Genomic DNA, 20,510 nt, shown 5'->3' with positions numbered 1-20,510 from the left:
TAGGCTTCTGCATCGTTGTGGGCAAGACGAGAAAAACTTGGAGGCTGGGAGGATTCTTTAGTGTGATGTTGACCTGATATTTACAGTATGTTACGCTGTGGATGTTACCGCACTCTCCAGCACAGCTCTTCTATTCCCAATTCCTCTGCTAGCTTCTCAAGTTCCCGTCTAAGTACACTTCTGTCTTGACATATTGCTTGTGCTTGTGGTGTGTTAATTTACCGCAATTCCCTTCAACCATTGGCCGTATGGTTCTTGGTGAGACCATACCCCGGTTTTGGTAGAGGGCACCCTCCTACAAGCTCTGTTTTCGAAGGGAAGGAAGGGCGCTATTTGCACTCCATAAATGTTAAGGTCCTTTGATCTGTTCTTGTATATACTATAACTCAACTGAATAAGTCTCTTTAAAAAGTACCTTGTCATGGACTCCCGCCTTCTCTCTTGGCAAGTCCATTATAGATGATCTTTTCCACACTTTCAGAACAATTAATGACCTCAAGATCTGACAGTCAACCTTTAGTATACAAGGTTCCAACTCGCCTGCAATCGTCATCACTTACCTCCATAAGGAAGAATCTGAGATGCAATAATGCCGCCGATGCCATTCGTACGATCGGCAAACCAGAAGAGATTGGCCAGTCCCTCCCAAGAACCTGATCCTGCAGCTCGTCCAGTTGGACTTTCCGTGTGGCTCAATGAAAAGGAAAGACCCCAACCCTCTGTGAGGTCTTCTTCTGCGCTGGGGATTAGCGGACAAGGGTTCGCGAGTTCCGGTTTACCCGATGGTGTGTACTCGTTGCAGTATCGTGGCATTGTGGGGATCTGGTCTGTGAACATTTCTATAATTACTCGATGAGTAGGTAGGAGACTAGATATGGACCAATCCTGTTCCTTACCTTTCACCGTTTCTGGAGTCACAATCTTTGCGCCGGTATGAGGGCTCGTTCCATCGTTTAGAAGTGCTGCTAGAACTCCTATAGCAGAGGGAACATATACACAGTAAGCTCCCAGAAACTCTTTCAAGTCAAGAATGAATAGAAATACATACTGCAGAACTCAATTGGTTTCCCAAAACAGCCAGCCCCTCCCATGCAGAAGCGGTCTTCCTCCCCTCCTGGATTTGGAGGGAGTAACGGATATCTATAGAGATGATCCCTGACGCTCAACGTCCCGTCCTTGGCCCGTTGATGCATAGAAGCCAGAGAAAGTTTCATTTCAGTCGTGGGAAAGAAGCCGATGTCCTTGATACCCAGTGGCTGGAGAATAAACAACTGGAAATAATCCTCGAGCGATAACCCAGAAGCTCGTTCGACTATCACGCCGGCCCAGTCCAAGCCAACTCCGTATTGAAACTTGGTACCAGGCTGATTGACCAACGGACGATGAAGCACATCACTCACATTCCCGGAGAAGTCATCAAGCCCGACGGGCCGTGACCAGTCACGTAGTTTGAGATCTTCAAAAGCATATCCAAAGCCAGCTGTGAAACATGTTAGCGGGGGTATGTAAATGGGAGAAATGGGGAGGAATTCTGTTATCTCACATGTATGATTCAGAAGCATTCGCAGAGTAATGCTCCGTTGCTTGGGCACCAAGTGGAATTTCCCATCTGCAGTACGTTCAAGCACTTGAACATTTCTGAGCTCGGGTGCCAATAATTCTAGCTGGACACTATTGTCTAGCTCGAGCGTTCCACGCTCTACCAGTTGCATACACGCAATGCTGGTGATGAGCTTCGTGCAGGATGCAAGCCAGAATATGGTGTCCATCGTCATAGAAGAGTCCCCATCCAGAGATTTCTTGCCAGACGCATGACTGAATATCGTATTTCCAGTCCTATCCACAGCACAGTATACGAGCCCGGGGATTTGTGGGGAGACACCATTGGTTCGGCTGTCTATTTCGGCGCGAGCAGCAGCATCAGCGGCTGCCAGAAGTCGCATGGTTACTATCGTTGAAATTGAGACTTTGAATAGAACTGCTGTGACATGCTCTTATTTCGGGGTGTGTCCCTGTCGCATACAGAGTACAAATTATCCTCCGTTGTAAGTGCGTGTACTCCGGAACAAAATATACCTGATGAGGAAGGTGGGCCGGCAGTTAACACCATTCCCGTTTTTAGTATGCGTGGAAGGTTTCCGATGAGGGATATAGACATTGTAAGGGGAAGCTGATAGTAGCGAATAAGAATTACTTTATCTGGGCTGAACGTGAATGGGGGTTGAGCTCCCTTGATTTACCTAGAAATAGGGCCTCCGACGTCGTCAATCCGAATGGTGGGAAAGATATACCAGCCAACGATACCTTGCCAATATGTTCCTAGACAACTTGAAGCCACCAGAAATTAAAGAAGAATCAGTGCTACAGATTAAAAGAAGTGTTCGCGAGCTTCCGAAGACAAGAGGCGGCAAAGATTGTTCGCCGTATTCCCATGGAGACAGCGAGTGGGAATTATGACTTTGAGAAAACTTCAACCATAGGTGGAGGTGTTAACACGTTCAGCAGGCTGATCCGGGGGTTGTCAACGACGTTGCGCAACCTTTGTTGAGGGCTTGAAGGAGTTGCCTCGTCCTTGACGGTTGTAGGAAGAGGAACAGAAGACACAGTTGGAAACAAAAAGAGAGCAAAAAAAAAAATACTCTGTGAATGGGACGAAAATCTAGCAGGAAATCAGACATAAGAGTCAGACAGATTCGCATGAGGAGGCACCAGGTACTGTGAAAAAGGAGTTACCTAATTTTCTTCCTTACGGATTGGAGAAATACAGTCCCAGCATCATGCACCGCAAATGATGATTGACGCTTCTTGAAAGTGGCTTCTAAAGCCAGCCATAGGCCCAAGGAATGTTGCAGCCTTTTCCGCAAGTAAGGGCCCGATCGACAGCGATCTATATTGTATCTCATAGGCCTGAGCAGCCCTTACTGCACCGATTAGTCACATGGATATCGAAAGGGCTCAGCAATGGCCATAAATTATACAGGGGCAGGCAATGGCTATACAACTCTTCCTCTACGTCTCTAATGCATTGGGTACTCTATCTAGTCATCCTCCTGGGAGCCTCTTCCACCTGCGTGAACGGGGACGGGTCGCCCCAGGTCGACCTAGGCTATGCTCGCTACCGCGGGGTTCGACTGCCTGCCGGGGTGGATGAATATCTTGGGATGAGGTACGCAGCACCTCCCCTCGGCCAGCAAAGGTTCCGTGCACCAGGGGATCCGAGCAGCACATCATCCATTCAGGATGCATTCGAGGTAGGGCAACCCTCCGTCACATTCCCATCAAGGCGCATATTGACAGACTGGGCGGCGGCGTAGTTTGGGCCAACCTGCATCGGTGTCGGAGAAGAGATCAGCCCTCATCTGGGAGAAGACTGCTTGTTTATCAACGTGTTCACCCCTTCCAACGCCACCGCCGTCTCCAGACTGCCAGTGTGGGTGCATATTCAAGGCGGCGGATATGCGTCCAACTCCAATGCAAACTTCAACGGAACGGACGTCATACAGTATTCAGGCTACGACCTCGTCTTCGTCAACTTCAACTACCGTGTCGGGGCCCTGGGATTCCTAGCCAGCGAGGAGATCGGGCGGGACGGGGACTTGAATGCGGGATTATTAGACCAGCGGAAGGCCCTCGAATGGGTAAAACAGTATATTAGCAGGGTGAGTCACGGTTAGAAACACTACACCGCATGCATACTCTGACTTCCTACGGGCAGTTTGGGGGAGACCCGGACCATGTTGTTGTCCATGGTGATTCCGCTGGCGCTGGCTCAGTTGCTCATCATATGACCGCGTATGGAGGTGGTGAGGAGGGACTCTTCGCAGGTGCAGTGCTGGAGTCTCCATTCTGGCCCACACTGCGCACGGTTGCCGAGATGGAATTCCAGTACACGCGGTTTATACAGGATGTCGGCTGCTCGAATGCATCGTCTGCCTTGGCTTGTCTTCGGTCTGCAGACCTAACGGCCATACAAAAAGCTAACGTGCTCAGCCCATTCCCTGATGGACCGCTTGATCCGCCACCACTATGGTATTTCCTGCCTGTCATTGACGGTGAGATGGTTGAAGACCAGTTATACCGGCTTTTTGATCAGGGCAGAGCCTTGAAAATCCCGGTTCTCGTCGGCGACGACACAAACGAGGGATCAATCTTTGCTTACAATGCCACTGACGTGTCTGGCATGTCGCGGTTCCTCAAAGCAAACTACCCGGGGCTGTCTTCTACTAATGTGTCCGCCATTCTTGCTGCATATCCCCGTATGCGACCCGTGCCAGACCATGGGGCATATTTTCCATCGGCATCCGCTGCCTATGGCGACGCCGCCTTTACGTGTCCTGGAAATCTCATTGCGGCGTCCATGGCAGATGACCAGTCAAACAGGATTTGGGACTACCGATACAATGTTCGAGCCCCCGAGCTAATCGATGAAGGCTTGGGCGTGCCGCATATCTTTGAAATTAGCGCTATATTTGGTGTTGGCTTTGCGGGAGATAGTGAGACCACGAGCTACAACGGGATTAACGCGGATGTAGTCGCCACAGTAATGGACTACTGGATCAGTTTCGTGAAGGTACTGGATCCTAATCCTCTCCGACGTGGCAAAACGCCGCGCTGGGAGCCGTGGAAGCCCAGCTTGGCACAGCGGCTCAAGATACAGACAAACCGCACCGCGATGGAGGCAATTCCGCAGCAGCAGGCGGATCGGTGCTATCTGTGGAGCGAACTGGCGCCGGAAATGGAGGTTTGATGGCTATGAGGTTTTCTTTTCATCTTCTCCCATTACGTGCCTGTATGTTGTACGTCACTGGGTGATCCATTCTGATTTTCCTCTCTCAAGATCGCACTTCGTCCCTTTGACCCTATGCAACTTTGTCGCGATGAATGGACTTTGATATCTCTCTACACTGATATGTAATGTATCAAAATGCAACTCTGACTAGGATCAGAGAGTCTCGGAAAGATGACGAACGGTTAGAGTAGTCATGAAATATAGACCGAAGGCACCCACCAGAAGCCGAACAACAAGCCCACCTCTTCCTGCAACAAACCCAATGCCGCAACAAAAAAAGCAACTACAGCCTCCCCTCCGCGAACTCAAGCATCATGAAACAGCGCCGCTTCTGCAACAATCTCCGCACGCATACCAGGCACATTAATCTCCTTCACAATGACAGTCGCCCAAGTCGGGGTAGCACAGGGAAACTTCTGATGAAAAACACGCAGCATAACAGCCTCATCTGGGGCGTTTGTCAAGTAGGCGACGAATTTGTACGCCTGGCAGAGTCCCGTTGTGATGCCCGCATACTTCAATGCTTCATCGAGGCAGTTGAATATAGCTTCGAACTCGGCTTCCGGGGAGCTGTTGACGAGAGCACCAGTTTCCAAGTCGAGACCGATGTGGCCGGTCGTGAAGACGAGGGAGGTTGTGGGTGAGACGGGCACTGTGGCGGTGGTTGAGAGGGAGGAGGGCTTGAGGCAATCTCCCACTGGGCCTGGAAGGTTTTTGTATGTAATTGTTGGGGAGGACATTTTTTGGGAGACTTGTGTGTATAGTCAAGGGGATATTGATGAAGTGAGTATATGGAAAAGTAGACATGGAAAGGGCTACATGTTGAAGTGATATATACATATGACCTGTGTACGACAAAACTTCTGGAAATGGCATATAATAGCGAAAGTTACAGTTAATCCTAGCCTCACTTGCCTCTTTGGGCAAAAAAGGACAACACACTGATAGCTAAGGATTAAATAAGAGAGATCTCACCGCGTGGATCTTCCGCTTGCCCTCCCCAAGTCCATTTTCGACACATAGCATAGCACTTCTTTTGATTCCAGTATCCCCTAACCAGGATGGCGTCCCCAGTAAGGAAAACCCAAGATGGATATTCTTGGACCCGTGCGACTGGAATGCGAAAAGGTGACCTTGTCTGTAGAGGCGTGGTGGAGCCTCGATACAAGAGAAACACTCCTGCTGGGCACATTCACGATGTAATTGTGATTGGCGCGGGATATGCCGGTCTTATGGCTGCCCGTGATTTAACAGACCGTGGTATGCTGGACTGAATTCAGGCTCTCTCTGGGAGAGATGTTCAACTAATACTGTGATAATAGGCCTTTCGGTGCTGATCCTCGAGGCCCGCGACCGGGTTGGCGGCCGCACGTATACAGTAGAAGCAGATGGTAAAATATAACTAGTTGATAGTCAACTTATAGGGGCTGACCAGAGGGACAGGAATCAAGTACGAAATGGGAGGAACTTGGGTCACCCATCAAATGGCCTACTTGTTCAGGGAGATGGTCAGGTACAAGATGGATCGTGATCTTCTCCTGACTCACCACAGTGGGTATGAGTATGACTACTACACTCTGAATGTCCCAGGTAACTTTCTATTTCTTTCTGGCTAGTCATTGCTTGCGATGTCAGTAACTTACATTTTGTTGGAACGTAGGCGCTGCTCCCCGCAAATTAACCCACGAAGAAGGGGGCAAGATCGCATCCCGAGCATGGGACATCTTCGTCAACGTCGATGGCGCGAACTGTCGTCAGATCTGCCCGTTGCCACATGCACAGCTAGAGAACATTCTCACCGACCGAAAGGAAGTCGAGCTCTACGATAAAGTCTCCTGCCGGGACCGCTTCGAGGAAATAAAACACTTGCTCACGGCGGAGGAAGCCGGGGTCCTGGTTGCCCTGCTCCTTCACATCTCGGGTGGGAGCATGGAAAACTCGAGTCTGTGGGATATGATCCGCTCTCATGCTCTCATGTCGTATAGCTCGGAGAACTTTGGGCCCATCTGGACCACCTTTAAGCTTCGGGAGGGCCAGTCTGAGCTGGCGCAGCGAATGTTCGCCGACGCCGTGGCGCATGGGCTGGAGTATTCTTTTCAGACTCCGGTCCAGGCGATCCGTGATGATGGGAACGTCGTTGAAGTGCAGACAACTGTTGGAGCGGTCTACCGAGCGCAGCGAGTGGTGTCCACGATTCCTCTCAACGTCCTTCATACTATCCAGTTCAGCCCACCGTTGTCGACGAAGCGAAGGGAAGCCCTCGAAATTGGACATGTCAACTTCATGACCAAGATCCATGCGGAGGTGGAAGGCTCCGGATTGGCTTCTTGGAACGGAATGCGACATCCTAATCTGCTTATGTTTGGCTACGGAGATGGGGTTACGGAGAACGGAAACGCACATATTGTGGGTTTTGGAAAGGATGAGAGGGATACCTATGTCCCTGAGCGCGATCCCGAGCGGACGGTCGATGCATTCAAGAAACTGCATCCCATGGAAGTGAAAAAGATGGTAAGTGAAGGTCCTTGTGCCGACGCTGAAGGGCCACATGGCTAACGCTGCTCAAGATCTTCCATAATTGGATTACAGATCCTTGGTCTTTGGGTGGGCCAGCCTGGTGGCGGCCAGAATACATGACCAAGTACCAGGAAGAATTACAGAGTCGTCATGGCAATGTGCTTTTCGCTTCGGCGGACTGGGCTCATGGTTGGAGAGCTGCGATTGACGGGGCTTTGGAGCAGGGCTGTTTAGCAGCGCAGGAGATAGCCGCGGAAGTCCAAGCAAGAGCCAAGTCCACTGTCATGGCTAAGTTTTAGACGAGATATGAGGCAGTCTTCGCCTCATTCCATTGGAAGCGGTTATCTACCCCCTCATGCGAAGGCACATCCCATATCGTCACCGAATCCTGATCCACGTACGGAGTAGTAATCCAATCTTCGGGGTTACAAATAAGCATTACTTGGTAGCCATCTTCGCGCAAATATGAGAGGGCAGCCAACCCACGGACGAGACATCCTTTATGCCGTCAATGGCAGATTGACGTATCCCTAACTATCGGAATCCACAGGTTGTCTAGACAGCATCAGGATGGGGCCTCACTCAACGAACAAACTGTCCCCAGTACTTCGGCAGAAGGCAACGGCCAAACGATAATTCGACAAAATCAGAGTCCACGTATTGATTGCATTGTAAGTTATACCCAAACAGGAAGGCGGATTCGTCTGTGCTTCTCGGTAAAACTTCGGGGCTGGCCATTTTACCTGAATAGGCAGCCAAGGCAGCGACCCGCTTGAGTTGCCGGGATTGATTGTATCGATATCAGGGTGATTGTTCCTTGATAAATACTTAAAACCAGGCACTTCCTCGCCTTGCTTATCTTTAATTCTTCTTACCTAACGAGTTACATACAACCTTCCTTGGTGGCTATCAACAATGGCGGCAACAGCAAAGCGTCCCGAGATCATCGAACTCTCCCGGGGACTACGGGGGGTCCCGCAATCTGAGAACTACGAGCGCATGATTTCAGGCATGATGTAGGTTGGCTCTCATGACGAAAGTACTCAAGCCCAGACGAAATGTGCTAATGCTCAATAACTGCTATCAGGTACAATCCGAATAAGCCAGAACTGCTCGAAGCGCGCCATCGCTGCCGTGGCTTGGCCGCAGACTATAATAACTTGGACACGAAGACCATACCGTACGACCAAATATCCGATAAGAGACTAGAATTACTTCGCAGAGTAGTGGGCAAGGTCGGCGAGGGCACCTTCGTGGAGCCACCTTTCATGCCAGACTACGGTTGCAATATCATCATTGGAAGCAATTGCTTCATTAACTGGAAGTGAGTACGAAAAAGTAGCATACCTGCCGAAGTCAGAGTGTATCCCGAGGGCTAACTGCGTGACATCTTGCTAGTTTGACTGTCCTGGACACAAGTCTTGTTGTTATCGGAGATCGGGTGCAGATCGGAACCAACGTGAGCATTCTCAGCGCTGGTCACGGCACGAGCGTACTTTCGCGTCAGAAGTTCGTGGAGTTTGGACACCCGATCTTCATCGAAGATGATTGCTGGATTGGCGGAAATGTGGTCATCCTCCCTGGAGTTCGAATCGGCAAGGGGTCGACGATTGGTGCCGGATCCATCGTGACCAAGGATATTCCGCCGTATTCTGTTGCTGTTGGCAGCCCTTGCCGCGTCAAGAAGACCATCCAGTCTCCAGAGGAGGAGGAGCAGGACCCAAATAACCCGTATCGGAACTTGGTTCGTGAGGACCAGTAGAATATTATAGAGGTAGATAGCCCAGTGTTCAGGTAGATATAATCAATCTCAAGGGTCCTTTCATAGCTGGGATATGGGGCGGGGGTGTAAACTTAGAATTGGGGGCGGGAGTGATGCAAACTAGTAGTAGTTAGTAGTATTTATATATTACAATGCATCCTTGGTGGTTGGCTGAACCCAGTTTGTGGGAGATATAGTACATGACTGGTGTGGAGCCATGCCGATATATATTCCCGTCAAAGCTCCGGCACGTCATCAAGCAGGTTTTTCCTACTCTTTATAGACAAGTAACGACTTTCACGCACACTTTGCTTCTTTGCTCATCCAGACGCCATCTTCCCCTATCTTCACGCAACATGCGACCAGACACTATTACTGCCTCTTCCAATCATGGGAAGAGGACGAACTCGCTTGCATTTGCCCAGTCAGATTGCCATACTTGCACATCCACTGGGGAGCAATGTGATCGCCGCCGTCCGCAATGTTCAACCTGCCTCTCGCTAGGTCGAAAGTGTGGTGGGTTTGCGACTCCTCTATCCTGGGACTCGAGACGGATGTGGACCCGGGCTTCTTCAGCACCCCACAATAATACCTCGAGTGGGGTGAATGCAAAGAATGATTCTGCTACATTTATGACCAGTCAACCGGGCTCGGCCACCAGGCTTAACACTAATTGTACCATGCTAGCACCGCGTCGGCCCTTCCGCTTCGTCACGGCTGGGTCCAGGCCAAGGAAGCGTCGGAGAACCCGCAACGACGGGAGTACTAGGACAGTGGAAAGCCAAGCAGTGAAGTATCCTGATGAGGAGGTGACCGGAATGGATGCCGAGATACTTCCCGAAGGGGTAAGTGAGGAGGAAGCCTTTAGGGCAAGAGATGCCCCATCTGGGGGTGATCTGGTAAACCACGAATCAGGTAAGGATTATCTCATATGGCTGTGACTCTGGAGATCAACTTACGACTAGTGTTGTCTACTATCAGAGACATTCGACGGCAGGCTATGGGAGGACTTTGACTTTCTCGACTCCTTCGCGCCGAACATCTTCGAGTCCGTACCGCACCTTGATTTTGGTCTACAGGAGCCGCTAATGACGGATTCCCCGGGTCTACCCTCCTTATTAGCTCGATCGACCCCGTTCTCTGACATTGAAGACCTGAATGCATTCATGGCTGCCGAAGGCTCACCCCAAGACCAACTCGTAATTCAGACTCTGGGTCCCACACCTGTTGAGTCTCTCCAAAACCTCACACGTGAGGACTTTGATGGCAATAGCTCGAAGTGTTGTTCCATTCCATCAGGGCCCTTTCTTCCGAGGAAGTCCACAATCTTTGAGTTATCACCGCAGGATCATGATTCCCTTTTGGATATGTGTAAGGCTCCTGGCATCGCTTCTACATCCGCCGTTTTGGGAGCTACTAATAATCATTGCTAGATGATTCTGAGTTTTGTGTCTTACCGTTGACGTCAGATATACCAGTCAATCCATTTCGCTGTCAGCGCCAGTTACCGCAGGGGTCACATATCCTCTTCCATTCTATCTTGGCACTGTGCTGCCAGCACTTGAAAGGCCTTACGGGCAGTTGGTCAGCTGAAGCAGAGGAACATCGGCGCAAGGCGGTTCAGTTGCTTGAAGGAGCCCTGCAGAGCAAACAAGCGAACAATCAATTCCACCTGCTAGAGCCAATACTTATTCTTTTCACTCTTGATGTATGCCAACCCAACTCCTGTATTGGCGTTGTTCTGAATATCTAACTGACGTATCTAGTGCGCCTTGTCCGCTGCCGGAACGTGGACAACCCACCTCAACCGTGCACATTCGCTCCTTCAAGCGTGTGGTGGCCCTAGTGCTCTTACGACACCTCGAGTACGATCCCAAGTTGGCATGCTGCTCTGGTAAGGACCTGTTTTCGGCTCCCCCCTGAAAAGCTTATATAACTAACTAACTACGCAGGTGGGACGCAACTCTCGCTTTGATCTCCCGACAAGGGACTGTCATGCACCGCTCATACCTAGAATTCCTCGTACGCTGGGAAAAGCAAGACGAATGGTCCTTCTTCGACCTAACCGGCTGCCCTCGCGACCTCTTCGCCCATCTCTTTTTCTTAGCCGAGCTCGCCCGACAAAGTGAGATTGCCATGTCGATGGAATGGCTATCCTTTAACGTCACACCAGTTATGGACATAGAACAACAACTGATTCAGTGGCAGAACGACGAAGGCTCATTCCCCAGACCCACGGAGCAAGAGCGGGATTTCTCCGACAGCGAGATGGAAAAACAGGACCACGAGCAACGAGACCGGTACCACTGTGCCGAAGCCTGGCGCTGCGCTCTCCTTCTCTACGTCGAGCGCGTGTTCAAGAGTGGCCGGATCAAACGCCAGCCAGCCATCAATCGGCTGAGTCGTCGGACTCTAGACCATATTCGATGTTGTCGGCGATCATCATCTCAAATCCAGAAGCAGCTGCTCCTGCCGATCTTCCTGGCGGGAAGTGAAACGTCGGATGAGGAGATGAGGGGGTTTGTGAAAGAATATTGCTCGTATTGGGGGGATAAGAGTCGGTATAATATGTTCCACTCTGTGCCGGCGCTGTTGGATGAGATTTGGGCTACGAAGAAGTGGTGGGGCGCAGTTATTGATAGTAGGACAAAATCGCCAACTCCTGGCTTGGGGAAGGCTCCTGAGCAGTTGTTATTTGGGTGAGAATATTTCACAGTAAGAATAAAATTGCAATGGAGACATATCATGAAATAGAGACATATCGGAAATCTGAACCAAGTCCATTAATGCATTCAAGATATCATCAACCATCCACAGCCTGCGCAGCATTCAAACTCTCCCAATTAATCATCGGACCTGAGAACTTCTTCCGTCGTTCCAACCAACACAGCAAAATAATAGCGAAAGTCCCACAGATAACGATCGAATTGCTATAGATAAAGCAAGAAAAACATATCAGAATCCGCTCTCCCAACAACCATCCAGCAAAGATAGATGAATAGATAGACACTTACTAATTCATATCCCCAAGCGTCGGCGTCCTGGTCGTCGGAAAGCAAAAGAACACCCCACTAACAATCAACCAACCCACCGAAAAGATATTGACTGCATACCCGGGAACCCGGCCTAGATTATAATACCGAGCAGGAAGCCGATCGCGTCCACAGGTAGCCAGAATCCCCTGGGGAACAGTATACGTGATATTCAGCATGAGAATAGCGGTATTGATAATCGAGTTGAATGCTTGTGTGCTGGCGATGTAGAGGAGGCCGTAGATGGCGCAGAAGCCGGCGGAAAGTAGGGTGGCGCGAACTGGGATACCGCGTTTTGAGTCGATTTGGGACCAGTGGGTTGAGAAGGGGAGGCCGTTCTTGTTGATGTTAATTGTGTGTTGTTAGGCTGATGATGATTTTGGAAAGTAGGATGGGGTGTTAGGGGGATGGCTCACGTCGCGGGAGAATGCCCATGTCATTCGGCTGCTGGTTATCCATTGGCTGGGGACGCAGGCTGGATGTTGTAGATATTTAGTGATGGATCGTTTACTGAATGGAGAATGGTGTGGGCTACTTACTGTAGTACAGAATAGTAAGATACACCTGGAGAGCAGCAGCAGCGGCCTTGCTGTTCGTGGCTTGATAGAAGAGCTCGAGACTGGGGAGGAAGGAATTCTGCACACTGTCGATGTCCTGGATAACGCATGTCATTGCAATGATCCACGGCATGAGGGTGAGCACACCGATGAGAATTGTCAAATTGCTAGTTGTAAGGCAATGGTTAGGAATGTATATAAAGAGCAAGAGCAGGGTTGCGGAACGGACATAACGAGTGGAATCCTATGACTCGGTTTTGGGATCTCCTCGGATATATGCACACAGGCTCCTGCTGCAACGAACGCGTATTCTCCGTTCCCTATTCCGAGAAGCCATCCTGGCCCAGGGCCCCAGCCGCTTCTAGGCTGGTACTCGACCAGGCTGCTGGGATGGTATGATCCCTTGCCCATAACGAGACAGACAATCATAACCAGAAGGAACCCCAGGATGGATAGAAACATGGAGCCCTGGGTCATTTTGTCGACTCGGTGTTGGGGAATAATGAATATAGGGAGCACTATTGATGTGAGCTTCTGGCTGCCTCCGGGCATGACCAGTGTTGGTTGATTTTCTCTCACAAGTAAGGATGATAACAAGGAGGTAGCATAGATAAACTTGCCACTGTGCGCCCACAAAGCCGGGAACCAAGAATCTACAGATTCCAAAAGCAGATATGGCCGTGTATATAGTGCCGGAGGCTGTGTTGATCCACCAAGCGATGACGTTGATCATCCCCACAATGTAGGCGGCAAAGCTCTTGAATCGCTCAGGTGCAATGATATACGTGTAGTGATATTGTCCCTGGTTAGGAGGTGATACATATTAGTCAGTTTGTGCCCAGAAGGTCCGCACAGTATGTCTCACGCTCCTACTTACACCAGAAGAAGGAAAGGCAGATGCAAGCTCCGCAACACCTTGAAGCATAACCAACTGCGTCAGTGCTGAAAGAAGGGGACTGAAGGTTGCAATCTGGCCTCCCCCATAGCTATACGCTACGCCAAAACAGGCAGCGTAGGATAACCAAGAATTAACGATACTTGGACAATGAATGAGTTCAACCATATCATCATGGATGCAAGCGGGGAGTGCGAACCTGAACGCCAAACCGAGAGCACCAATCCAGGAAAAGGACCGCACCAACTCTGCCTCGCGGCCTTGAGCCCGTAGGATGGCTTCATCAAGATCAAAGGTTTCACCAAGCTGCTTGGCATCCCCTTGGCTATCGGGGCATACTTCAAGGTCATGGTGAGGTATTTGGTCTTTCATGATACTCATTACTTCAAAAGTGGAGAGGGATACTGAACTAGCGATGAGGATGGGACAGGACCTACCTACAAGATTGACTTAAATACTCTGACTGTTGTAGCCATGCTTATTCACCTATCATGACCAACCCCTTTCATCCCTTGCACCGAACGAATAACACTCCTTGACATGGTACTAGAAGACATCGTATCAGAACATGAGGAGATAACGGAACCTTCAGTTATCATAGATGTCATGTCATCTCTCGCCGGACATTGGACAGAAATCGACATACTCCACCATGCCTTACCCAGACTGCGGGGAAGCAAAGAAGATAGCGTAGGGGGCCACTGTCTATTTGGAAGTTTCTTGCCTTTTCTGGTTTGTAGTAGATTCTCACTTTCCTAGATAGGTTATTTTGGCATCGGATATCCCTGTTCCCGCCCTCCACAATCAAGCTTTGAATCCTGATAAAAATCCTATTCAGCGGTAGTGAGTAGCGCCTGTCGAAGACTATGACTTGTAACACATTAGCAAAGGGTACGAATTGATATATGTAACAGCCTAAAGTGGTCTATCAGAGGTATTCCTGGCAGAGACAGTCGAACATGCCCATGTTAAGTTGGTAATATCATTATTGTTATAGAAGGTCTACCTAGGGTACAAAAAAGCTGAAGCCAGGAGAACCAACCAGAAGTGTCAGACTTCCTACTGTCATTGAAGACTCTGGCTTCTAGAGTTTACAAATGCAGAGTACCATCTTTAGAACCCATCCAAGCTTCAGATATCATTTCCAGCCCACTCCTCAACCAAGGTGTCTGCAATGTCGCATTAAAATCGAAGCCATGATCGCCATCCTGGATATATATATGTACTGGCCCAGCATGGCCTTTCTGGTGCAGCAGGTTCACAAATCTTCTTGTGCCCTCAACCGGAACAGCAGAATCCTGTTCCCCGTGAAAAATGAATAATGGAGGCACCTTCAGCCTCCCGACAGCCGCAAGCCTTTCGGATCTTTCCATTGGAAACAACTCGGGATTGTTGCAAGATCCCAAGAATTCCAGTAGACGTCCGTTCTGAAAGACAGCGAATGCTAGCTTCAGCCGCTCGGGGGATTCTGCAGCGGTGACGATTCTTGGTGTGTGGGATGCTCTCAGGGAAGCCAGATGTTGCTCAATAATATCATTGGCCATGTTCGGAACACGAAGAATCGGCTTCTGATATGCCTCAGTGTAGAACTTACCTTTAGGGTCCAAGATCGGGTAGGCCCCAACGACGGCGCGGATTTTCGATGGGTAGGTGATAGCTAATTGCATAGCCAGATATCCACCTTTTGATCATGATCATGAGCATGGATCAAGAATTGGGGTATCCCTTAACACGGGGAAACAGGGAACAAGAAGCGAGGCGACGTACCTGCGCTCTCGCCCACGATAAGGGTCTTGTCGGTCGCCGGCTTGATATGTGGATAGCCAGCGTCCTTGATCGCATGGCTCAGACTGTCGCCCTGCAGCCAGTTCCAGAAGTCGTACATGTCCTCCAGGATATCTTCTCCCGTTGCCTCAGGAAGGAGTCGGTAGTTAGGGGATATAATTATGGCTTCGTTCTGGAGGGCATATTCCAGGATCCAGTTTGAGAACCACGGGGGATAGAGACTGGAACCAGTGACCTGCGAGGTGGATCAATCCATTAGTGAGAAAGAAAACAGAACCAGTAGTAGGGTAGCATTACCAAGAATCCCCCGTGGATGCGCACTATGATCGGGCATGTCAACAATCCTCTTTCTGCCGAGAGGGGGCGAGGAATCAGAATGTCGGCATCGATCCCCGCACCAGTTTGGCCGAACACTTTGTACGTAGTGCTAATAATTTCGAACGGATCGTATTTGTCGTAGGTAACGGATGAAAGTACAGCTAGAAGATGAGACCAGGGGTCCAGAGTCTGTCCCACCATCGTGCCGGTCGTAGAGCAGGTAGAGATGGGGGACGAGCACAAAGCTGTCTCGAGGGTCATGAAGGGACCTTTATACGTTGGGTCCCACTTGAACCGAATAGCTTACGATGCGGGGCTTACGGAAAGCTCTTTACAAGGAAGTGAAATTGGTCAATGAGGAATCGCTCATCTGAATGGTATAGCGCCCTAACGGTCGTTTTCCCGCCGGCTCCGTTCAACACAAAGAACACAGAGTACTAGTATATTTCGCTACGCAGATAGCCTATATCTCTAGTTGTAAAGACCACCATTAGCAGAGAGGCATGATCCAGTCGTCCACTTCGCATCATCGCTGCATAGGAAAGCGACCAACGGAGCGACATCGTCGACTTCACCCACTCGTGGTGCCGCCGGGGTAGATTCGATCAAGGGCTGCATGTCCTTGAGGAACTGTTCATCGCTCTGGAACCATTGGTCTGGATGATAATGTACTTAGTTCAAAAAGCACCGCGTGGAGTCATGTGCACGGCTTACCAGTTGCGATCGGCCCAGGGTTCACACAGTTCACGGTGATACCGTGCGAGTGACCAGGTTCCTTTGCCCAGACGCGAACCAGCGCCTCATTTGCCGCCTTAGTGGCAGCATACACGGTTTGTCCAGCTACGCCCAAGCGTGCACCTGCCGACGAAATGAACACGACACGGCCGCCCCGGGGCAAGTAAGGTACAACTGCCTTGGTAAGGAAGATGGGACCGCGCACATTGCAGTCGAAGTGAACATTGTAGAACTCGGGTGTGGTGTCCATGAGGTTTGCTTCGAGGCCTTGTGCGGCACTATTCAGAAACGATTAGCTCAAATCCAGTCACTATCAAGCAGCTTTATAACGTACTTGTGGATCAGGATATCAATTTTCCCAGTCTCGCTGATCTTCAGCGCTGCCTCAACCAGTCTTGGGATCTCGTCAAGATTGCTGACACTAGCCTGGCACAAAATCGCTTTTGTTCCAATCTCGGTGATCTTATCGACCACCTCTTGGGCTCTTTTCTGGCTGCTCTCGGAGACGTAGTTGACAACCACGTTCGCTCCGCGCTTAGCGAGAAGGGTAGCAATTCCGGCCCCGAGACCCCTGGAGCAGTACATTCCATCAGCTTGGTCCAGTTATCTCGGTCTCTTCTTTCACGCATTTCTTTACCTGGAAGCTCCGGTGACAATGGCCGTCTTTCCTTCCAGAGACAAACCCGAGAAATCCGACATTGTGAGGATATGGTACAGGAGATACAGCTAGAAAACACCAGACGCTTGTTATATTGTTATCGTATGCCTCCAGGTCACTGGAGACTAGCAAACTATATATCTGCCTGCTACACGGCCGTGGAACCTCCTTTGCTGAGGGGTAAAGTTGTCGCGTGTTGATGCTCAGCTTCCCAAAGAGGCAAGAAGCGATATCAGATTTGCCTAATGGGGAAACCGAGTTGGGGTGCCCGCCGCACCCCACATGGCATGTCCGCATTAGGACATCTCTCTCATTTGGGCAGGACAGCCGATCAGCTTCGGATGACTCGAGGGTAATTACCAGTAATGAGAATCCAGCGAACGATACAAGTAGAATAGATACCATAATACATGGGCATACCGTGATAGACACTTATCTTGCGGATATGATGGATTTCTACTGAACCTCAAGACATCAAAATCAATCGTGATGATTGAGATTCGATCACAATCTAGCAAGTGGGGCAAGGGCCTCTTCAACCAGATCCACCGCCGCCTGCGCGCATCCATACGACGATTGATACCCAGCACCTCCAGCACCATAGTTATGAACAACCCAAACTCCACCAATCCTCTCCTTTTCAATCCTGGTGCCCCCCTCGCGAACAGGACGAAGACCCACTGCATGTCTGATAATATCCAGGTGCTCAATACCTTTGCCACCAGTTAAAGATGGGCACATCTTTACAGCTCGCTTCATGATCCGGATTGCCAGATTCGGATCTGCTTGAGACTCCCAGTTTCCCTTTTGGTAGGAACCTCCCAGAATTGTTCCTCCGCCCGCAGCACGTGTCATCACGTAGCACGCTTCATCATCACCGTCGTCCGTGCCAGACACACTCAGCATCTTGCCCGCTTCATTTCTCACGATCACGATCTGTCCTCGGGCAGGAACCACAGATGAATCCTGCACGCCCCTTAGCTGGGATGCCATTAGCCCCGTGCAGTTCACTATCAAGTCGACTTTTCCATGTGGGTGGAAGTGGTCATTAGCCGCATCGAGAATGTGCTTAAAGTACGCCCGTTTGAAGACTACACCGTTGGCTAGACATTGCGAAACAAGCCAAGGAAGGTAGATGGCCGTGTTGATGCAGACGGACGTAAACGATGTTGCAGAGTCAATTCCCGGCGCAAGGGAATCTTTTGGCAAACTCCGAAACTACGATATATTGTTAGCAGGACCCAACAATGGGTGTGGTCTATTCCTCTGCCCCTGTACTTACATTGGGAACAACCTCTGAAAACCATGGACTGGACGACAGGAGCCCAGAAAACCAGTGTGCGGTTGTAGACCCCTTGTCTTCTTCCCGAGTGTATATCTCACATTCTTCATTTCAGATCAGCAACCTGCTACATCTTGAGCAGCTAGGGTTAAAGACCAGAACATACCCTGGAAGTGAACGCCTGCCTCCGGATAATTCGCGGCAAGATCGGCTAACGGTCCCCATGTATTCTTATCCCAGTCCGCTGCATCCGTACCGGTGACAGAAACGCTGGACTTGATCAGTACTACACATTTGAATTGTATGCAATATTTGCGCTACATACGGCATGTAGTTGGCGCCGGCCCATGGAGACGCGTACTCGATATCGTAGTCTCCAGGCATATGTTTGGCAGCAATGAGAATTCTGTATCCTAGCTTCTTTGACAGCAGGAGTGCTGTTGTTAGCCCGGCCACTCCAGCCCTATAGAATGATAAGCCTAGAGTGTCAACACTGCTTGTCAGTATGAAGTACATACCCAATAACAACCACATTCCTCGCTGGCATGACGGAAATGCTGTCTCCGAAAGCTGCCCTTCACGAACCCAAGTGGTAGAGCAAAAGATAATTTCTACGAGGGAGGAAAGTAAAGGTATATTGTCCATATCCATCACATGCCCAAGGATCTGATATGATTAAGTTATCTGGCCCTCCTTCCCAGGCGGGAAAGAGAAAAAAATATTCCACTTTTGGAAAGTAAGGACTCGAACCTTATTTCTAACCTGCTGTGTCGATGAATCAATTGATGTTATTGTTTCGCACTCATAAATACTTATAGGCAGTCATCAGCTATTATTCCAAACTGCTTCCATTATTCTCCAGGAAAAAACATATCTCCTTACTTACCCACCATTTCATCATGTCTACCATGCAACAAGTCTTCTCCGCCTATGACAAGCGCCAAGCAGCGCTCGCAGCCAGCACGAATCCCTACGCCCAAGGCGTCGCCTGGATTGACGGCGAACTAGCTCCTCTCCATGAAGCGCGCATCCCCATCCTAGACCAAGGCTTCATGCACAGCGATCTCACCTACGATGTGCCCTCAGTCTGGGACGGGCGCTTCTTCCGCCTAGATGACCACATTGCCAGACTTGACGCCAGCTGCGACAAGTTGCGATTGAAGTTGCCTCTACCACACGAGGAAATAAAGCGTATCCTCGTCGACATGGTTGCCATATCAGGTATCCGCGACGCCTTCGTGGAGATCATTGTCACTCGCGGACTCAAGGGGGTACGGGGCACTGACCCCAGAGATATCGTCAACCGTATCTACATGTTCATTCAACCTTATGTTTGGGTCATGGAGCCGGAAGTGCAGCCTCTCGGCGGCAGTGCTATCATCGCGCGGACTGTGCGTCGCAATCCGCCTGGATCGATGGACCCGACGGTGAAGAATCTGCAATGGGGCGATCTGATCCGTGGGTTGTTTGAGGCGTCGGATCGGGGAGCTACGTATCCGTTTCTTACTGATGGTGATACCAACTTGACTGAGGGGTCTGGGTTCAATATTGTGCTGGTGAAGGATGGCGTGCTTTATACGCCTTCGCGCGGAGTTCTGGAAGGTATTACGCGGAAAAGTGTGATTGATGCTGCGCGGGTGAATGGGTTGGAGGTCCGCGTCGAGGTTGTCCCTGTGCAATTGGCTTATGAGGCAGATGAGATTTTCATGTCCACTACTGCTGGTGGAATTATGCCCATTACTAGGTTGGATGATCGGTTGGTGAAGGATGGGAAGGTTGGGCCGATCACGAAGAAGATCTGGGATACTTATTGGACGATGCACTATGATCCGGCTTATAGCTTTGAGATTGTATATGACCAGGGGGTGCAGACACGGAAGGCGGCGCATTTGTGATTGCATTTGCAGATAGTTGGTGAATCACTGCTCCCCTCCACCCCCATTCTTTCTTATACTATTTCTCCAAACATATCCTATATGATGGCTTCATTATATCATCCACCATGATAGTCTTGCAGCTAGTAGTAGCATTGCCACCCTTGTTGGGGAGATATACTTCTCCACTGCATGGCGGCCTTGGATAATTTATATCAAAATATAGTGGCAATATCATTATTTATACCTGTTGTATTCAATAGTCACTAATATCCTAATACTCCTATCGATCACTATTATAAAACT

The 20,510-nt window shown here is 49.9% G+C and overlaps 11 protein-coding genes across 11 annotated transcripts; 5 read left to right on the top strand and 6 right to left on the bottom strand.

Moving 5' to 3' along the window:
- Positions 1 to 419: 419 nt before the first annotated feature.
- Positions 420 to 1,943, bottom strand: ASPBRDRAFT_191980 (serine hydrolase domain-containing protein; the record flags this gene model as incomplete). The annotated part of the gene is made up of 5 exons (XM_067620426.1): positions 420 to 502; positions 561 to 839; positions 897 to 974; positions 1,049 to 1,480; positions 1,544 to 1,943. 5 exons carry the CDS (start codon positions 1,941 to 1,943, stop codon positions 420 to 422), a joined length of 1,272 nt encoding a protein of 423 aa, XP_067483021.1.
- A 1,077-nt stretch (positions 1,944 to 3,020) lies between these two features.
- On the top strand, positions 3,021 to 4,960 carry ASPBRDRAFT_203505 (putative carboxylesterase; the record flags this gene model as incomplete). Its single annotated transcript, XM_067621671.1, has 3 exons — positions 3,021 to 3,251; positions 3,315 to 3,659; positions 3,716 to 4,960. The coding sequence occupies 3 exons, from the start codon at positions 3,021 to 3,023 to the stop codon at positions 4,745 to 4,747; spliced, it is 1,608 nt and encodes a 535-aa protein (XP_067483020.1). The 3' UTR covers positions 4,748 to 4,960.
- A 134-nt stretch (positions 4,961 to 5,094) lies between these two features.
- Positions 5,095 to 5,663, bottom strand: ASPBRDRAFT_203504 (uncharacterized protein; the record flags this gene model as incomplete). Its single annotated transcript, XM_067621670.1, has 1 exon — positions 5,095 to 5,663. The coding sequence occupies exon 1, from the start codon at positions 5,527 to 5,529 to the stop codon at positions 5,095 to 5,097; it is 435 nt and encodes a 144-aa protein (XP_067483019.1). The 5' UTR covers positions 5,530 to 5,663.
- Positions 5,664 to 5,850: 187 nt separating this feature from the next.
- On the top strand, positions 5,851 to 7,605 carry ASPBRDRAFT_51486 (flavin monoamine oxidase family protein; the record flags this gene model as incomplete). The annotated part of the gene is made up of 5 exons (XM_067626735.1): positions 5,851 to 6,049; positions 6,112 to 6,180; positions 6,233 to 6,379; positions 6,450 to 7,300; positions 7,357 to 7,605. 5 exons carry the CDS (start codon positions 5,851 to 5,853, stop codon positions 7,603 to 7,605), a joined length of 1,515 nt encoding a protein of 504 aa, XP_067483018.1.
- A 604-nt stretch (positions 7,606 to 8,209) lies between these two features.
- ASPBRDRAFT_381142 (sugar O-acetyltransferase) lies at positions 8,210 to 9,318 on the top strand. The gene is made up of 3 exons (XM_067623875.1): positions 8,210 to 8,322; positions 8,394 to 8,630; positions 8,705 to 9,318. The coding sequence occupies exons 1-3, from the start codon at positions 8,222 to 8,224 to the stop codon at positions 9,066 to 9,068; spliced, it is 702 nt and encodes a 233-aa protein (XP_067483017.1). The 5' UTR covers positions 8,210 to 8,221; the 3' UTR covers positions 9,069 to 9,318.
- Positions 9,319 to 10,509: 1,191 nt separating this feature from the next.
- On the top strand, positions 10,510 to 11,771 carry ASPBRDRAFT_663551 (uncharacterized protein; the record flags this gene model as incomplete). The annotated part of the gene is made up of 3 exons (XM_067628707.1): positions 10,510 to 10,776; positions 10,835 to 10,962; positions 11,021 to 11,771. Coding segments are annotated over 3 exons (1,146 nt in total), but the record flags the coding sequence as incomplete, so codon positions are not given.
- A 100-nt stretch (positions 11,772 to 11,871) lies between these two features.
- Positions 11,872 to 13,924, bottom strand: ASPBRDRAFT_117010 (uncharacterized protein; the record flags this gene model as incomplete). The annotated part of the gene is made up of 8 exons (XM_067617047.1): positions 11,872 to 11,998; positions 12,083 to 12,438; positions 12,517 to 12,575; positions 12,640 to 12,824; positions 12,887 to 13,175; positions 13,237 to 13,459; positions 13,535 to 13,694; positions 13,752 to 13,924. 8 exons carry the CDS (start codon positions 13,922 to 13,924, stop codon positions 11,872 to 11,874), a joined length of 1,572 nt encoding a protein of 523 aa, XP_067483015.1.
- Positions 13,925 to 14,513: 589 nt separating this feature from the next.
- On the bottom strand, positions 14,514 to 15,856 carry ASPBRDRAFT_663532 (alpha/beta hydrolase; the record flags this gene model as incomplete). Its single annotated transcript, XM_067628706.1, has 3 exons — positions 14,514 to 15,233; positions 15,320 to 15,572; positions 15,635 to 15,856. The coding sequence occupies 3 exons, from the start codon at positions 15,854 to 15,856 to the stop codon at positions 14,644 to 14,646; spliced, it is 1,065 nt and encodes a 354-aa protein (XP_067483014.1). The 3' UTR covers positions 14,514 to 14,643.
- A 270-nt stretch (positions 15,857 to 16,126) lies between these two features.
- On the bottom strand, positions 16,127 to 17,148 carry ASPBRDRAFT_62081 (SDR family NAD(P)-dependent oxidoreductase; the record flags this gene model as incomplete). Its single annotated transcript, XM_067628354.1, has 4 exons — positions 17,028 to 17,148; positions 16,725 to 16,961; positions 16,370 to 16,668; positions 16,127 to 16,311 (listed from the first exon to the last, which is right to left on the bottom strand). The coding sequence occupies exons 1-4, from the start codon at positions 17,087 to 17,089 to the stop codon at positions 16,127 to 16,129; spliced, it is 783 nt and encodes a 260-aa protein (XP_067483013.1). The 5' UTR covers positions 17,090 to 17,148.
- Positions 17,149 to 17,552: 404 nt separating this feature from the next.
- ASPBRDRAFT_51477 (FAD-dependent oxidoreductase) lies at positions 17,553 to 18,877 on the bottom strand (the record flags this gene model as incomplete). The annotated part of the gene is made up of 5 exons (XM_067626734.1): positions 17,553 to 18,266; positions 18,331 to 18,434; positions 18,497 to 18,600; positions 18,656 to 18,793; positions 18,849 to 18,877. The coding sequence occupies 5 exons, from the start codon at positions 18,875 to 18,877 to the stop codon at positions 17,553 to 17,555; spliced, it is 1,089 nt and encodes a 362-aa protein (XP_067483012.1).
- Positions 18,878 to 19,229: 352 nt separating this feature from the next.
- ASPBRDRAFT_116048 (aminotransferase class IV) lies at positions 19,230 to 20,225 on the top strand (the record flags this gene model as incomplete). Its single annotated transcript, XM_067616953.1, has 1 exon — positions 19,230 to 20,225. One exon carries the CDS (start codon positions 19,230 to 19,232, stop codon positions 20,223 to 20,225), a length of 996 nt encoding a protein of 331 aa, XP_067483011.1.
- Positions 20,226 to 20,510: the final 285 nt, after the last annotated feature.

This window comes from Aspergillus brasiliensis (assembly GCF_001889945.1).
Source record: "Aspergillus brasiliensis CBS 101740 unplaced genomic scaffold ASPBRscaffold_2, whole genome shotgun sequence".
Classification (NCBI taxonomy): domain Eukaryota; kingdom Fungi; phylum Ascomycota; class Eurotiomycetes; order Eurotiales; family Aspergillaceae; genus Aspergillus; species Aspergillus brasiliensis.
Note: the sequence above shows the minus strand (reverse complement) of the source record. Positions and strands in the feature narration are given on the sequence as shown.